At 51.7% G+C, this 15,906-nt stretch overlaps 2 protein-coding genes across 5 annotated transcripts in view; one reads left to right on the top strand and one right to left on the bottom strand.

Moving 5' to 3' along the window:
* The window catches only part of ITPR3 (inositol 1,4,5-trisphosphate receptor type 3), a 66,611-nt gene extending 65,248 nt beyond the window's left edge, over positions 1-1,363 (top strand). For all 4 annotated transcript variants that reach the window (XM_046640021.1, XM_046640020.1, XM_046640023.1 and 1 more), the window contains one exon: positions 289-1,363. In XM_046640021.1, coding sequence (XP_046495977.1) covers positions 289-357 — 69 coding nt within the window. In that variant the 3' untranslated portion in view covers positions 358-1,363. The remainder of the gene's footprint in view (positions 1-288) is intronic.
* Positions 1,364-2,177: 814 nt separating this feature from the next.
* On the bottom strand, positions 2,178-15,590 carry LOC124226599 (ubiquinol-cytochrome-c reductase complex assembly factor 2). Its single transcript, XM_046640026.1, has 4 exons — positions 15,420-15,590; positions 5,993-6,067; positions 5,049-5,118; positions 2,178-2,360 (listed from the first exon to the last, which is right to left on the bottom strand). Exons 1-4 carry the CDS (start codon positions 15,555-15,557, stop codon positions 2,233-2,235), a joined length of 411 nt encoding a protein of 136 aa, XP_046495982.1. The 5' UTR covers positions 15,558-15,590; the 3' UTR covers positions 2,178-2,232.
* Positions 15,591-15,906: the final 316 nt, after the last annotated feature.

The following is a 15,906-nucleotide window of genomic DNA, read 5'->3' as shown; positions in this document are numbered from 1 at the left end:
CCAGAGCATCCTCCTCTCCATCTGGCAGTGACTAAATGAGGTTCGGCAGCCCCTCTTTTAGGTGGAGTGAGTTTCCAGCTGCACCAAATCAGGGGTTTGTGACACACTAATTGAGGAAGAGGGTTTTAGCCTGACATCCTTGCTGCACCCTGAGGAGCCTTGGCCTGCTGCCAGTGCTGAATGGCAGCTGAGTCCGTGGGGGAGGGTGGGTGCTAGCCCTCGGCAGTACCCGTGGAGAGGGGGTGCTGGGCGGCCTGACCCGACCTGCTGGCATCTGTCTAATCCTAGATGACGGAGCAGCGGAAGCGCAGGCAGCGCCTGGGCTTTGTTGACGTCCAGAACTGCATGAGCCGCTGAGGAGAGCCATCGAGGGCCCTGACAGGATGCCCGTCGCTGTAGAGCTGTGATTGGGAACACTGTCCCTTCCCTTGGGTGGCCCAGCCAGCCCGCCAGCCTCTCGAGGCCAGGTGCTCACCCAGCCTCTAGCTCCCACTGTGCCAGACAGCCTGGTGCCAACCCAGGTGCTGACCAGCATGGAGAGGGGAGCCAGAGCTGACAGTGCTGCCCAGAGCCCTGAAATGACGCAGAAACGCACCGGGACTCAGCTTATTACCTTCACACTTTAGAGGAAGATAAGTTCTTCTGAAGGACTGTTGCTTTGTCCCTTAAAGCAGTAACTGACATTCCTTCGTATTCCTTCCTGTGGGTGATTAAGATGGGGTCACCTCTTTATTCAAGCACTACAGTCGGGACACTGCCCGCCTCGGGAGGGGTGCGGCAATGCAGTTGCCAGTCATTTTAAGGCTTCCTTACGTAACTTATTCACGGGTGCTATGCTCAGCCCTGCCGTGGCCGCAGAGCTCCCTCCGTGCTCAGATCTGCTGTAGACAGTGCAGACCTCACCGTCCGTGTCAGGGCCACCCTCTCTGGCATGGCCCCAGCCAGACTGTGACCCGAGGATGGAGAGCCTTGCTCCAGGGATCTGCCTCTTCCTGGGCCTCCTGGGGAGGAGTCACACGCCCAGGTGATAGAACTGGGCTGTGTTTGAGTGGCTGGTTTTTGACTGTTTGTTTTTTCTCCTTTTGGTGTAAAGTTTTACACATCCTTTGGCCTTAGAACTAATATGTTAACTGCCTTAAATAAATTAATAGAAACCTAGTCCATTAGAGGGGGATGCTGTTTCCTGTACCCCCCAAGGGCTGTGAGGTAACGTGGCATGCTGGTAGAGCATGGAATACAAGCCCTTGGCCACTGGTCCAGGCTCTGCCTCTCTGGAGATGTTGAGTGACATCCTGTCTCAAAGTGATTCTTGACCAGGGGTCCCTGTTCAGATTTGTATTCAGTACAACTGGCTTTTGTCTAATCCTGTGTATTTCATCATGTGCATTTCAAAACATCATGAGGAGTCTAGGTACAAACGAGGTTAAGAACCTACTTCCACTTCTTCGCAGGGAGGGATGCTGTTGGCTCTGCTCCACTCCTCCTCTCAGCTCTGTTCTTGACAGAAGAAAGCTCAAGTAGGGAATGTAATGTCTACTAGTTAAGAGCTAAGGTTCCATGGAGTAATAAGGTAACCCTGTGTGTGTCCCTGCCAGGGGGCCTCTGTCCTGTGGCCTCCCACAGAACCTGCCCATAGGTCTGAAGCCAACCACAACCTGAGGCCCCACCTGGCCAAGGCCTGTCTGTGGCTCCACTCTGTCCCTTAAGCCAACTTGGAACGTGGGTTTTCTGCAAGGTCAGGGGCAGAGGACCAAGCTCCATCCTTCTGAGTCAGTAGGAATGAGGGCCAAGCAGGCTTTTTCTCATCTGCCATACCACCTCCTGCTGCTTTCTGTTTGCAACAGGATGCCTTCTTCGGTATTTACTGCTATTTTTGGCTATCTTCCAGGAGCTCCTACAACAAAAGGGAGCCTGAGAGTCTTGCCACGAGCCGCCAGACCCCTGTTGGCAAGGTGGGGCTCCTGTGGCCGTGCAGGAAGCACCTTGCCCAGAGGCCCCGTCACCTTCCCTTCTCAGGCCCAGACGAGACCCACGCTTCCTCTCCCTGGGAGGCCTCCCTCCCCTGGCTGATGGGCAGGGCAGATGCTCAACTGGCATCTCTGCTCAGGCTGCAGCTTTCTTTAGAGCAACAAGGACTTCCTTTCTGTGGAGGCTAGATGAGATTCCCAAACTGCAAGGACAGGGGAAATCAGGGCGGTTTTATTTATGATGGCAACATACAGGACTCCACGCTTAGGTACGTGGGCGAGATAAGGCCCGAGCCCAGGCCTTAGGCTTCTCCTCGGGACTCCTGGGGGCAAACTTCTCCTGCAGTTTCTTCCACATGCCTTTATTCATTTCTTTAAACTCTTCCAGGGTGTCTGCAAAAGGGGAAGGCAAAAAAAGAAAGAGACTGATCTGAAATTTGATTATGTAGCTTGGCCCCCCGGGGCTTTGGCCATACAAGCTTGCCTCGCTTTTCAGTGTGTTCCTGAAAAGGGGAAGTGGAGACCCAACTTCTGATAAGCAAGCCAGATAGGGTCAGAGAAAAATAACTGCTGGTGTGGACTGAGCACTGGTTGACTAGGACTGTGCCTCACAGTGGCCTCTGCTCACATGGAAGCATCAGTCAGCATCTAAGCAGGGCCCTCACTGCCCTGCTACACCCGAGTGGGTGAAGAAATGGCACTGCAGTGTCAGCCACACAACCCACAGGCCCAGATGCTTTCTCTCAAAACTTGGCCTGCGCTGCACAGACCTTACTCTCTCCGTTTCTCAGATGTGGAAACTGAGGCAGAGGGAGTTTAAGCAACCTGCTGTGGAGTTGAGCAGGCCCCAGGGAGTGAGATGGACCTGGGCCCGAATCCCTGCCCAACATTTCCCCAGTGGGTCCCGGTCCCCTTAAGCAAATGTCTTCACCTTCTGGGCCTTGGGTTCCTCCTCTGTCAAGTGGAGATAAAAACGCCTGTCTCGGAAGTTGTGGGAATGAAAGGAACTAGTGGCACTCACCTGCTTGGCACCTGGACCACACTCAAGAAAATGTGGCCATTGTCACCGCCATGAAGGCAGCAGGGAGCTGGAGGGAGCCAGTGGGGCCCTTGTCTGAGAACGAACACGCACATGCACACAGTCCAAAGGAGCCAAAGCAGGGCTTCTCAGTCTTGCCATTACTGACCTCTTGAGCCAGACACTTCTTTGTTGTGGGACTGCCCTGTGCACTGTAGGATGTTCAGCCTCCACACCCTAGATGCCAGTAGTGCCACCCCTGCCCTTAGCTCTGACAACTCAAAGTGTCTCCGGCCACTGCACATGTCCCCTGGGAGCAAAATCACCCCCAGTTGAAAACTACCGGTCTAACGTCTCTCTAGCGTTCAAGTTCTCTGATACCTACTTTTACTTGTGTTTTAAATTTAGATTTTCACATAATATTTCAGTTTCATAGCTTGGATTTTCATCTGTTAACACAATTTCTGGAGAAAAAGAGTAACTTTTCTGAACAAAAAGCTAACTTACATTATTGTCAGTGGGCTCTTGACTGAATTAGGACATGTACTGTGCCTCAGCCACAAGCCATAAGCCCAGCATCCCACCCGGGGACTTTTCCAGAAGTCCAGGTTCTCTTGTGGGGCACAAACTCAGACGCGGAGGGTTCCCTGTCCACTTGTAAGCCATGAGGCCTCCTTTAGAGTCTCCCGTGGCCGCAAGCCCGGGATGGACACACTCGGGACCCAGACTGCGGCCACACTGCAGACTCGCCAGGCCCTCACGTCCTCTCACTACAAACACGGCAAGGTGTTTTCTTGCCCTGTCAGAGGAAATGTTCGGTAAGCTTATTCCACACAGTCGCAACAAAAACAGGAGGCTTGCTCTGAGAACAAATTATCAGCAGATTTCCTGGGGCTGAACTCCCAGCCAGAACAAGCTGCAGCCCAGGCCCGTGGCCGGGAGCCTTCCAGCTCCCCTCCTCCGCTGCGGCCTCTTCCCCCCCACTCACAGAGGGTTAACCAAGGGGCCAGAGCCTCGGGCCTCTGCAACTTAGCTTCATTCTAATTTCTCACTTGGAATTTCAAGTTCAAACTTGGCTCAAACTCTCCAAGGCCCTCACAATGACACTGTGCATTAATGCTGGTAACTACATGGGCCCACAGACATGGGAATAAATTGATATATATATATTTTTAATTGCCAATAAAGTGATTCTGCCTGGCCAAAATATCTCTACCCCAGTTTTCCAGAGAGTTCTGTAATAAAAATAGGATCAGACTTGAGACACAATAGCAGGTGACACTACCACGTTTTAATCTGCTCAGAACGTGAGAGCTTTCTAGAAGGCCAAATCCCCAACACTTAGTTCCTGAAAGCTGCCACAAGAATAGGAAAGAGAAATTTCTAGAGTACCAGAAGGTGAATGTTTCAGGGCGATGCCTTCCCAGAAAAGGTTAGCCTATTTTTGTATACAGTATCCTTGGCATTAAAAATAGTAATTTTCCAGAACTTGCCGACAACCCAGGCTCCCCCTTCGGTGACAATGGAGATGGGGAAGCAAGGAGGGAGTGGGCTAGGCAGGGTATTTCCTTCCTGGTTAATTGGAGTAACCAATGACTCCAACCTACCTAGTTAAGCCTGTATGTAACCCACAGACCACATCCCCTGGGTTGGATAACTCTTAGGCGGATATTCCCATACACGTTTACTGAATGGCTTTTTGTTTCAATTAAAACCCTCATTGTTTATAAAGCCCCCTTAGGACCATAAAAATAAAATTATTTTCCTTCCATCCTGATTTCAACTACTTCCATTTGGCAAACACGTATTCCCTCGGTTCCCTGCTGCCCAGCCTTGAACTTAAAAGCTCTAAAGATGGATTTTCTTTTTTTAAATAATGCCTCTGACCTTCTCCATAGTCTTTGGCCAAAAAGCATGAGCCCTGTAGCTTCAGAATTTCCTCTGGGCTATTCCACAAGACTTTCCATCAAGCAATGCTGTCTTATTCGACAATTCCCCTTGGCCACTCAAACTCAAAGAATCATTTGCAAACCAACCAGGAAAGGCAACTGTGCTTTCAATACCTGTGGACAGGATCAGCTTGTACTCTTCCACCGACAGGCCACTGAAGCTTGTGTCTCTGGGGCGAGGGTACTGGACACACGGGCCAGGGAGGAAGAAAGAAGGGAGGGGAGAGGTTAGTTCTGCAGCACAACCTGAGACCTGACGATCCCAGAGGGAAGCCTTGCTCTCTAACCGCAGTCCCTGGCCTTCTCTGGGCAGTGGGTGGCCTGAAGCCAGCGGCCGGGCAAGGAGAGCAGCGCCACCTGGAGGTCAAAGACTTGGCCTCGCAAGCACTGGTATCTCAACCAGGCGGCTCCAACTTCAATGTACATGAACCCTCTCTGAAAACGCAGGCTGGGATTCAAAAGGGCTGAGTGGGGCCCACGATGCTGCATTTCTAACCAGCACCCAGGTGATGCCCGTGCTGCTGCTCACAAGCCACACTTTGAGTTTCGAGGATTTAGAAGAAATTCCTTTTCCCTGTAAGCTAGGCACTTGGCCATGTATATCTGGGGAGTTACTGGACACATTTTCCAAGCCTGGGAAAAGCCACGCTAAATGGAATTTGACAGTCATCATGTCAGGGCCAAGGAAAAGCCAAGCCCTGTCTGATGGGACTTTCCCAATCACCCTGTCTTTAGCACCAGAGTGAGTGTGGGGAAGTACCAATTCCACCAGAGTGGATGGGAAAATACGTCTAAGATCCGGCAGTTGTCAGGCACACCCAGAAGACATACTGGCATATCAAATAATGGTTTTTACTCAAAATTATAAGTAGCTCTTATTTAGGGGACCTCAAAACCTCTACCAGGCACCTTTGTTAGCTTGGTTGAAATTACTGGTTGCGTTTGAAAGTAGCAAAACCACAATTCTGTATAAAACATTGCGTAATCAGATTTTCACTCATTCTCATTGATCGTCTGCAGTCAGAGAGCTGGGGCTATAAAGACTGTGGCTCACTCACCTTGTGTTTGTAATAGTTTGAATGGAGTCGTGCTAAACTCTCGTACATCTGATCACAGGCCTCAGGCTCGGCAATCTGGAAAAGAGAGAAGCCCCGAGGCAGTGAGCATACAGCCCTGCCTCCCACCTTGTCTGCAGCTGAGGGAGGACCCCACTGACAGAGGCCCTCAGAGGAAGCAGGCCTGCAGCCCAGCCCTCCCTCCTGGGAAGCAAACTCAGCCTGCAGCTCCTGCTACCAGAAACCACCTTTGTCAGCTCCCCAACCTGCAGAAAAGCCCGCTCAATCAACTGGCAACACATGATTACTGAGCACCTGTGACCTGTGCGCCACAATGAAAACGTAACACTGGCAGGGCCCATCTCGGAGAGGGAGCGCTGGGGGAGTGTGGGTAACAAGAGTCAGAGGGGGCTCCCCGCGGGCTCAAGCGGTCAGTGCGGGGCGGATGCGAGACTAAGCTGGGTCTCAAGGATGACAGGAGTTGGGGAGCAGAAGGAAGAAAGGGGAACATTCCTGGTGGAGGGGACAGCATGGCAAGGCAGAGGCGGCTGGAATGCCACCTGTGCTTCCGACCAGCCAGCCTGGCCGAGGCCTGAACATGCAGGTCAAAGAGCCTGGCAGGAGAAAAAGAAAGAGCTTTTTGAGTTAAACCTTCAATATGAAATGTATTAAATAAAAATTCTTTCATGAAAGGTAAAAAATCATCTGAGCTTTCATCTGTGCTAAGTGGACAGCAGCTGAAATTTTACAAGGAAACACGAAGAGAGCAGTATTTTAGGATGAGAGAGGTGCACTGAGGAGAACCAGGAGGGAGAGTCCAGTTAGGTACTGCTGGAAAGGACAAGGCCCCAACGCCGCGGCCTTGCGAACAGAAAGGGGAAAATTACTCGGGGTGCCTGAGACAGCGGTGCCCCTGCTGGGGGTCCCAGGGAAGCTAGCAACACGCTCCCTCACACCTCTTCTCAGTTTCCCCTCCTAGGATATATCTATAGTTCCTTACAGTATTCTGCCAAGAATTCTGAAAGCTCCCCAGAACAAAACTTTCTCTTTTATGTTTTCTCCCAGAATTCAAATGATGGATTTTTTCCAATTTAAATCCTTTCTCGAAGAAGGCAGAGCATAAATAAATCAGTGGTTAAGCGTTTTAATAAGGCAGCTCCACTTCTGCCTCCATATGTGTCAAACGAGGTCCCCACTTTACAGCAAACAAAAAAGACGACCGCGTCCTTTCATTCTACTTGATCCATCTCTGGATTCACGTCACTAGTCATGAAAATGCCCAGCCAGCCATATCAGGAGAGAAAGGACAATGGACTGAGGAGGGAGCCAGTGTTTGTTGAATAATAATCAAAGGCATTATTTGGATTGGGGCTATTGGTGAAAGAAACAATGGATGGAAAACTCCAGGCTGGTGACTGAGTTCTGACTCCCTGCTGAGCAGCGTTTCCAGGGAAAGTCCAGTTGGAACAGAATTCTGCAGCAGGCTCTTGGGAGGAAAGCATTTTGAAGATTACGTCTTCAGCAGGGCATGCAAGACCAGGAGCTCACACAGAAGACAGAGGGTACAAGACACGAGGAGAAGAATAACCCCCTCACGAAGTTCTGAAGAACATCAGAAAACTGTGCATTGCATCTTTGGCTTGCTCTTTTCATGCCTGTGCACACGTGCTCACTCATAAATTTAAAAGACATGCACTGAGAACCTACAGCACGCTGGGCCCTGTGTACTGGGCCTCCACAGCTGTGACAGCAGTGCAGTCAACGGCCTGAGTTGACACCATCACTTATCAGCTATGGGATGCTGGGCAAAAAACTCAATCTCCCCTGAGACTTTTAGAAAAGTTGCCACATTTGCTTGATCGCTCTGTCTCTGTCTGTCTGTATCTGTCTTCTGCTCCAGCTGAGAGCGAGTTGGGGCATCCATCCCTTCACTCCGTAATATTTCAGTATGTATTTCCTAAGAACAAGGACACGCTCTTACATAACCACAGTTCAATGATCACATTCAGGACATTTAACACTGATACAACACTTTCATCTAGTCCATCATCCACAGTGCAATTCTGCCAGCTGTCTCAGTAACAATCTTTAAAGAAAAAATTCTTTTGGCCCAGGATCACCTCCTGCCTTTATCAGTCATGTAGCTGCTTCTTTCAGTTGGGGCAGCGCCTCGGCTTCTCTGTCTTTCAAGTCTTGACATTTTTGAAGCATACTGGCCAACTTAACCTTTAAGAGAAAAGACAACAATAGTCCCTATTTCTGAGGGTGGTGCGAGGATAAACGAGGTAGTGCCTGGACTGCTCTGAATCCGGGGCCTGGAACACAGGGGAATGTGGTGATTAGTTTTTCTTACTATTACTAGCAGTAAACAGCTGCAGCAGTAAACACAGGTCTCTCCCTCACAAACTCCAAGGGGGACAGAGGACAGCTTAGGACAGTCCCGGTAACGGTGGAATGAAGGGTGCTGGGGGCTCCCCTCCAGCTGCCAGGGGAGCCAGGGAAGGCCAGCCAGAGGGTCGGGGCCAAGGAAGAGCGGGAGTGACGAGCAGGAAGTCGGGGCTCACCAGGCACAGGACCAGCATAAGTGGCTGCCCAGGGATGGCGGGTAGGACATTTTCAGAATGGGAGTTGCGGTGTGACTGCCGGGTACGGCCAGAGACGGAAGCAATGAAGGGACCAGAAATTGCTGAAGCTCCCCTCTGATCTCAGCCTGATGGCTCCCGGCACTCACGTCACTCCACGGTGGGCTCAGCGGGTCTCAGACACCGACCCTTGGTCTCTGCCGAGTGAGCAGCCGTTTGCTGCCCCCATTCTTTACTTAATGGCCACTCATCTGGACCTTCCCTTCCTACCACCATCCAGCTACCTTCCCAACAAGCTCCTAGGAGAGGCCCTGCCTTCCTCCTAGTGCCTCTCTCCTGGGCTCCCACTGCTGCCGCGGGACCAAGACACCACTTCCTGATCAAACCTGCATTCCCGCCAGATCCCCACCCTCAGAAACCTTGCAACGCAAGGTCCCCTCCTGCTTCTCCTCCAAATTCTCCAGCGGTGAGAATTCGCCAGAGGGCCACTCAGCCACCTCCTACTGTACCCTCCAGGGGGTGAGCAGGGGGTCCTCTTCTTTCCATCTTTTCCCATCTCTGACAGGGCAGCAGGGCACAGAGAAGGGGCAAAGAGGGACGTCAGGGTCACCACTGCAGAGCGTTGCTCCTGCGAGAGCAAACAACAGAGGGTCTGAGTGGGAAAAACAAAGTGGCCCTCTGGCTCCCTCAACCTCTTAAATTCCCTCAGGGTTAAAGAGACAGTCTCCTAGAAATTTTACATAATGCCTGGAGCTCCCTTAATAATCTGAGAGGGAACCAAACCCCTAAAAACAACCAAGCACCCAAAAATGAAAGTGTCACCCAACTTCCCATATGAAGTGAGGTGGTGACTACATGAGGCTGCAAAAGCAGCTCAGGGGACACGGGAGTGAGGTACGCCAGGCTCTAGCTGAGTTATTACGGCCTAAAAGAGACAGGGCCACGGCCAATCCTGGGTTCCTAGTCGCACCCGACCCAAGCTCGGCAACTAGGAAACTGTCTTGCTTACTACTTAAAAGAACCTCAGTAGAAATACTTGTCTAATTCCAGAAGCCTCACCACATTCCTAGATCCTACACTTTATTCAGACTCGACCAAAAACATTCCTGAATTTTGAAATATAGTTTTCCTGATGGAATGTACTGTGCACTTCTAGAAATATTCTTATATACAAGCTTTAAATTACCTGATTTTGCATTCACACCTAATGAGATTACGGACATTTTGGGACTAACAGAGGCACTGGGTTTGAAAAAGGTAGCAGTGGGACATTATGAAAAATTCAGCTCTGCTCCCTAAATGTGAATAAAATAGATGTTCAACTGACAAAGTGTCCTTTATGGCTCTATTTTTGCTCCTTTTGCATTTCCCCTGCTCAGTCGTCAGTAAATTTCTCTTTACCATATTAAACTTTTATACATACAAATCTACATCACTGCCGCAGGCACTGTTTTCGATTTTCAAAATTGAATTTTGGGTGGTGACAGCAATTGGTACAGCAGCCCCTATTCTAGTCACACAAAGGGACGCATAAGCACTTTTGGGAAAGGGTGTCGCAAATTGCTTTGCTAATTAAGGTAGAGCTGGATTCAGTCCAGGAGGATCTATGAAAAAAGGCTTTCATGACTTGGTAATGAACTTCTGGAATGAGTTCCTTCCGTTATGGGAGCCTATTCCCTGCAATTCAATTGAAAATCTATTTCTTGAGCACCTACTATGGAGAGTGCTCTGCCAGGGGGCTGTGGAGGGACAGACGGGAGACCCAACCCTGGCCCTGGAGAAGCTGTCAATCAAGCTGAGGAGACAAGACATGCATGCACTAAAAATCAAACACGGCCCGGGGCAGTGCATAACCGAGTGCCAGAGTCACAAGAGACCAGAGGTGGGAGCAGGTCAGCAGGCCTGCGGACAGGGCAGGTGTGGTGAAGGTCTTGAGTTTCACTGCGGTGACAGTTCAGAGTGAGGGGAGCCAGAGGCCCTCACTCTGAGGAGTGTAGACTTCCGAGCTGGACCTGGGCCTGGGCGGATGGGAGTCAGAGGAGCGCCTGAGAGGAGGCTCGAGAAGGCAGGGGGACAAGGATGTTTCAGGCAGAGTCTGAAGCCAAGCCAAGGAGTACTTCAAGGGCTGGGACACCAGCAAATTCTTGGCAAGCTGTGTGTCTGGGCTTTCTGGGGAGCGAGAGGGTGTCCACAGTGCACTAGATTCTCAAAGGTTAAGAACCACTTATAATATGGCCAATTTGGGAGGCATGAGAAGATACGCTCACTGAGGCAGAAGCATGTGCCAGGATGTGGTGAGAAGCAAAAGAGAGGTTGGGGCCAAGGACCAGAGGACAACGAAGGCCTCACAAAGCTGTCCGCCACTTGTCCAGGAGGCAACAGGCAGACTCGAACATCTCTGAGTGAAGTGGAGATCCAATGACAGCGGTCTGTAATTTACCCTCTGGGAGGAGCACCACATCTTTACACATGCAGGAAAACCACATCCCCTCGTCTAAACACTGCCTGAACTCACTTTAGCTCCATCCAGAAGCAGCAGAGAAAAGAGATGGAGATGTTCGTACTCCCTCTGAGATGGTTCTGCTCACAACTCCTGTTTCACAGCAGGGGTTCAAGATTATTACAAAATGGTGAAATCTGTTCTGAGGCCATCCCTCAAAAACTTGACTTCAGGGGGCCCACTGAGGCAGGTGCGCAATGTTGAGATGGCGTCACCGCCGTCAGCGCGGGCCACGCAGAGTGGAGCTAGCTGTCCGCCACCCTGAGGAATGCCAAAGACTGGGCCTCAACTGGATGGCAGAGAAAACAGCACCATATAAAACCTCTGTTCTCTGAGGAGCTAGAAATATCATTTACATTACTGCAAACCTCAAAGTCCAACTCCTTTCAAACAGGGCCAACATTACTGAAACCTGGATACAATACAATTACAAGAACTCTATGGGGGGTGAGCCCTTCCTGGGTGGCAGCACTTCCAGGCTGTTCCTCAGAGCTGCCCCCATGCTGGCTAAGTGGGTGCTAGTGTACAGGCAGGGGTCTTTTAGGGAGCTGCCTGTGCCCCTAATGAGCTCATTAGAAGGCTCGGCTCCTTTCTCTGCACTGAAGTCAACAATTACAGCTGTTCTGCACCTTGCTCCACGCCACGATTCTTTTATTAAGCTCCCGGGCTGCAGGTAACAGGTGTTCTCTTCAGGAAACCGTATTCGAAGGGGGTAAAATCCATAAGCATTAACTTGAAAAAAATTGCACAACAGGATGGAGGGTGTAAGAGGTGTTGTGTGTTCCTGCTTCCCACCATCACTCCCTCTCAGTGGGTTTAGGGTGGACGGGGAGACTCCCCAAACGGCACTTTCAGGTGGAACGAACATGGCAGTGATTTTGTACTCCGCTTTTGAGTCTGAATGATCAATGTGCTTTCTCGTGAATCTGGCTTTTCTGCACTGCTGTCCCACCTGAGGACCATGTTTCTTCCCGTGCACCCTGGGGAGGTAGAGCCTGGGGCAGAGAAGCAGGTGGGTGAACACAGGGAGCTGTTTAGTTCTTCATCCAAACTGTCCATGGTCCAAAAGCGTTCAAGCAGGGAAAGAGGGGAAGGGAGTGGCTTGATAGTGAGGCCTTTCTAACAAGAAATAACTCGGGAGGAGCGGCCACTGAGGGACAGGCAGCCAGGGGGCAACTCGAGATGCGGGCCGGGAGAGCTGGGCCTGATGCTCCTTGTCTTGTCCTGCCACTGAACTCCAAGGGCCCCCGAGTTTGTTGTTGTACTTTTTGGATTTTGTTTCTTCACCTGTAAAATGGGAATAGTCAGGGCTACCTGACTCGGCTGCACTGAGGATTAAATTAAATGAGATCACGCATGCAAAAGAGTGCCCTGCATGTGTTCAGCGTTACTGTCAAGATGCAGGAAGCTGAGAGGCCAAGACGACTGCTGCCTCTCTCCTCAACAGGAACAAAAGGCTGCAGTACAGAGCTGCACCCCCGCCAGTCCTGTCTTTTTGGCAACTGGCATAACCAAGGGGGAGCTCCACAGCAATCAGCCAACTGGGTCTAACACCCGCCGGCTGCCAGCTCAAGGAGGAGTCTATCAGAACTACCTTTCTTTCTCCAGGTCTTTGTAAATGGTCCGGGGGTGTCAGTGGGAGTGACTCACGCTGCTGTTCTCAATTCCAGCAAGGTGCTGCTCCCTCCCAAAATTATCACAAAGATTTACTAAGCCCAGGCACTCAGTTCTTAGGTGTCATGAGGATGAGGGAGCATGACAGTGGTCCTGAGTGATGCGCCTGCTGCCATCATGACGCACTGGCTTACTCTGCCAGGGACACATTCATCAGCCACTCTGCAACCATCAACCGAGCCATGACTTGCCTCTGCAGCCATGACTCAAATCTGTGTGGGCCTCCGACGGATCAGAACTATCTCCCTAGGTGATGACAGAGGATGACAACTCCCAAAGACAAAGCTCTGCCTTCCTTTTCTGGCTCCTCTTACGCTAACAGTCAAGTAGGTGACCGTCGCTCTCTCACCTCCTTGATGAGCGAGCCTCTGCTGGCCTCTCTGCTGGCCGGTCTCACCGCCTGAATTTCCTCAGAGTGGCTCACGGATCTGCCTGACTGTAAGCTCCCTTGTGGGCAGGACCAGGTGAGGTCCCTCTTCTGCAGTTCCTGCAGTTCCCGCGCAAAGTAACCTCTCAAACTCAGGACACAGAAATATCCCCTCCTCACTCTTCACTACTTCTCTCCATCTAGTTCTGCTGCGTCTGCAACTATATTCAAATGATTCCTGCCTTATGAGCCATAACCAATCATTTATTTATCTATTCCTTCAGACGTTTACTGAGTGTCTTTTATGTGCCAAGAACTAGACTAAAAACTGGGGGAGAAAGACAACAGCACCATCCCTGTTCTCAGGAAGCTCACACTAAAACAAGCAGGGAGCAGGGCCCTAGAAAGTCTCTGGGACTTGCAGAGTTGGGACTAGGCATGATTCTTGCCTTCAAGATCCTTACACATCGGGCAAGTGCAGAGCACTGTAAAAGGTGTGAGGTGCACTACCCTCAGTGTAGTGCAAGCCCCCCAGCCTCCCCACAGAAGCCTGGGCCGGACACTCCACCCATGCCCACCATCCATGCCCTCCACCCAATCGGCGATCTGGTTACAATGCCGCCACTGGGCATGTTCTTGCTCCAGTAGGCGAGCTGGCTTGCTTCTGTGTTGGGCTCACTTGTAAGAAAATATGTTCCTGCTTTGATAGGTCATGGCCAAGTTTTGCAAGTCATTTCTTCACGCTATGTGTCTATGTATCTCATTTCATATCTCTGATCTCTTGCCTGAACCCCAGGCAAATATCCCACGGCCTCCTTGACATTTCCACTTGGAAGTCAGGCCACTTGGCATCTCAAGTTTAACACGTCTAACTCCAAACTCAAGATGTTCTTCCCACAGCCCACCTGTTGCTCTTCTAGTCTTTCCCCTCTCAGTAAATGACACCATCTTCCACCCAGCTGCTCAGGCCAAAATAATCCAGGTGTTGTCCTAGGTTCCTCTCTTTTCCCTTACCCCACATCCAATATATCAGCAAGTCCTGTTGACGAAACCTTCACACTGCAACTCGAATCCAGCCACTTCCATCTGCTGTGCTGCCACCCTCAGCCAAGCCACCATTTCTTCCCTGGGCTACCAGAGCAGGCTTATTTCCGTCCTTGCCGCCTATAACCCATTCACCATATACAGCTGGAGTGATCTTTTTAAAAAAGTAAGTTAGGTCACCTCAGTCCCCTGACTAAATCTCCCCAATGGCTTCTCCCTGGCCTTATGATAAAACCCAACTCCCAACCAGAGCCTGTACGGCCCTCCTGTGCCTGGCTCCCGTTCTCCTTTGACCTCAGCTCTTAGCAAACTCCCTCTTCCTCATTACCCTCCAGTCACTCTGGCTTCCTTTCTGTTCTCTAACATACCATTCTCATCTATATGTCACCTCCTCAATAAGGCCTTATCTTATTAACGTTACTAATATTACCCTTTTATTATGCTACTCTATTTTGCATCCATCATGGTACTTATCTAAACTGTCTTGCATATGTCTACTTGCTTACTATGTCCTAAATTAGAATGTAAACTCAAACTTCACGGCGGCAGGACCTCATGTCCAACTCAATGCTGTCTCTCCAGCATCTAGCGCAGGTCCTGGCACATGGTGGGCGCTCAGTAAAAATGTGCTATGTGAATGCATGAATCCCAGAGCGGCTGCAGCACCAACCTGGAGCAGAGCAAGAACGTAGGTCTCCCACTCACACACACACAGGGGTGGAGGCTGAGAACTCAAACCTGCTGCCGGGGCGTACAGGGGCCCCGGAAGCACATGAAGGCTTGGCGGGGGCCCTGCAGAGCTCCTTGGGGATCAGCTCGGTCAGTGCACAACACTGCGAGGCAAGGGCACCGTGTCAGGAGAGTAAGCCTGCGACTGTCACCCGCTACACTTGGTGCTGTGCGTCTCGCCCCCGCCCTCACGCGGAATCATCTCGAAAGCTTTGAGAAAACACTGAGGCCAAGACGCCACCCCGGAGATTCTGGTTCAGTAAGGCTGAAGGGTCCCAGGCACCTAGGCTTCTAAAACGCGTGTCCAGTAATTCCACGGTGCAGCCAGGGGAGAGCACAGAGGAGACGGCGGAGTCCTCGCTCCCGGCGATTCCCGGGGGACCAGGGGCCCGCGCGCACGTGCGGCCAGGAGGCAAGGCGCGCGCATGCGCAGGCCCGACGCTGGCCCGCTCGAGGGTCCCGCCCCTGCCTCGTCCTTTCCTCCCCTCGCCCCAACCGCCTCCCCGCCGCAGGCGGACCCCACAGTCCGGTCACCTGGGTGTTCTCTCCCTCCCGAAAGGCCTGTGCTACCCGCTGCCGCAGGTAAGCGCCCAGGTCCCGGCCCCGTTTGGTCTCGTCCACTGGCCATTCCTCACAGAGTTTAAGAAAACGCCGGTAGCGGCTGGCCGCCATTTTGGGCCCCGCTTTTCCCCGCCCCTGAGGGAGGAGTCAGCGCGGACAGATGGCGCCTGCGCACTGAGGCTCGCAGCCCTCCTAGGCGGGGCGGGAAGGAGTGAGCATGCGCGACGTCGCGGGCGCCCCGCTGCTCTCCGGGAGGGGGCGCTGCTCGCCTGTCTCTGCGAGACGAGCTCGTTCAGTCTCCGTCCTCCTGGAACCGGCCCAGATCCCGGGGGCGAGTCAGATGTGGGGACCCCAGGGACAGCTTTGCTTCTCCTTTTCAATGACTGCACAAGCTCCAGACTGAAAAAGCCTCCTCCGAGACCTCTGCTGATTTGCATAAGCGAATATATTTGCATGTAAA

Source organism: Equus quagga, chromosome 15, assembly GCF_021613505.1.
Source record: "Equus quagga isolate Etosha38 chromosome 15, UCLA_HA_Equagga_1.0, whole genome shotgun sequence".
Lineage (NCBI taxonomy): Eukaryota > Metazoa > Chordata > Mammalia > Perissodactyla > Equidae > Equus > Equus quagga.
The sequence above is the reverse complement of the archived record's forward strand: the minus strand, read 5'-3'. Positions and strand labels throughout refer to the sequence as shown.

Bases quoted from the DNA above. Each gene is read 5' to 3' on its own strand.
- LOC124226599 (XM_046640026.1), bottom strand. From the start codon at position 15,557: ATGGCGGCCAGCCGCTACCGGCGTTTTCTTAAACTCTGTGAGGAATGG. The intron at 6,068-15,419 runs GTGACCGGACTG...TCTCTTTTCCAG, and splicing joins GGGAGGGAGAGAACACCCAG to ATTGCCGAGCCTGAGGCCTG. The intron at 5,119-5,992 runs GTGAGTGAGCCA...CCGTGTGTCCAG, and splicing joins CAAACTATTACAAACACAAG to TACCCTCGCCCCAGAGACAC.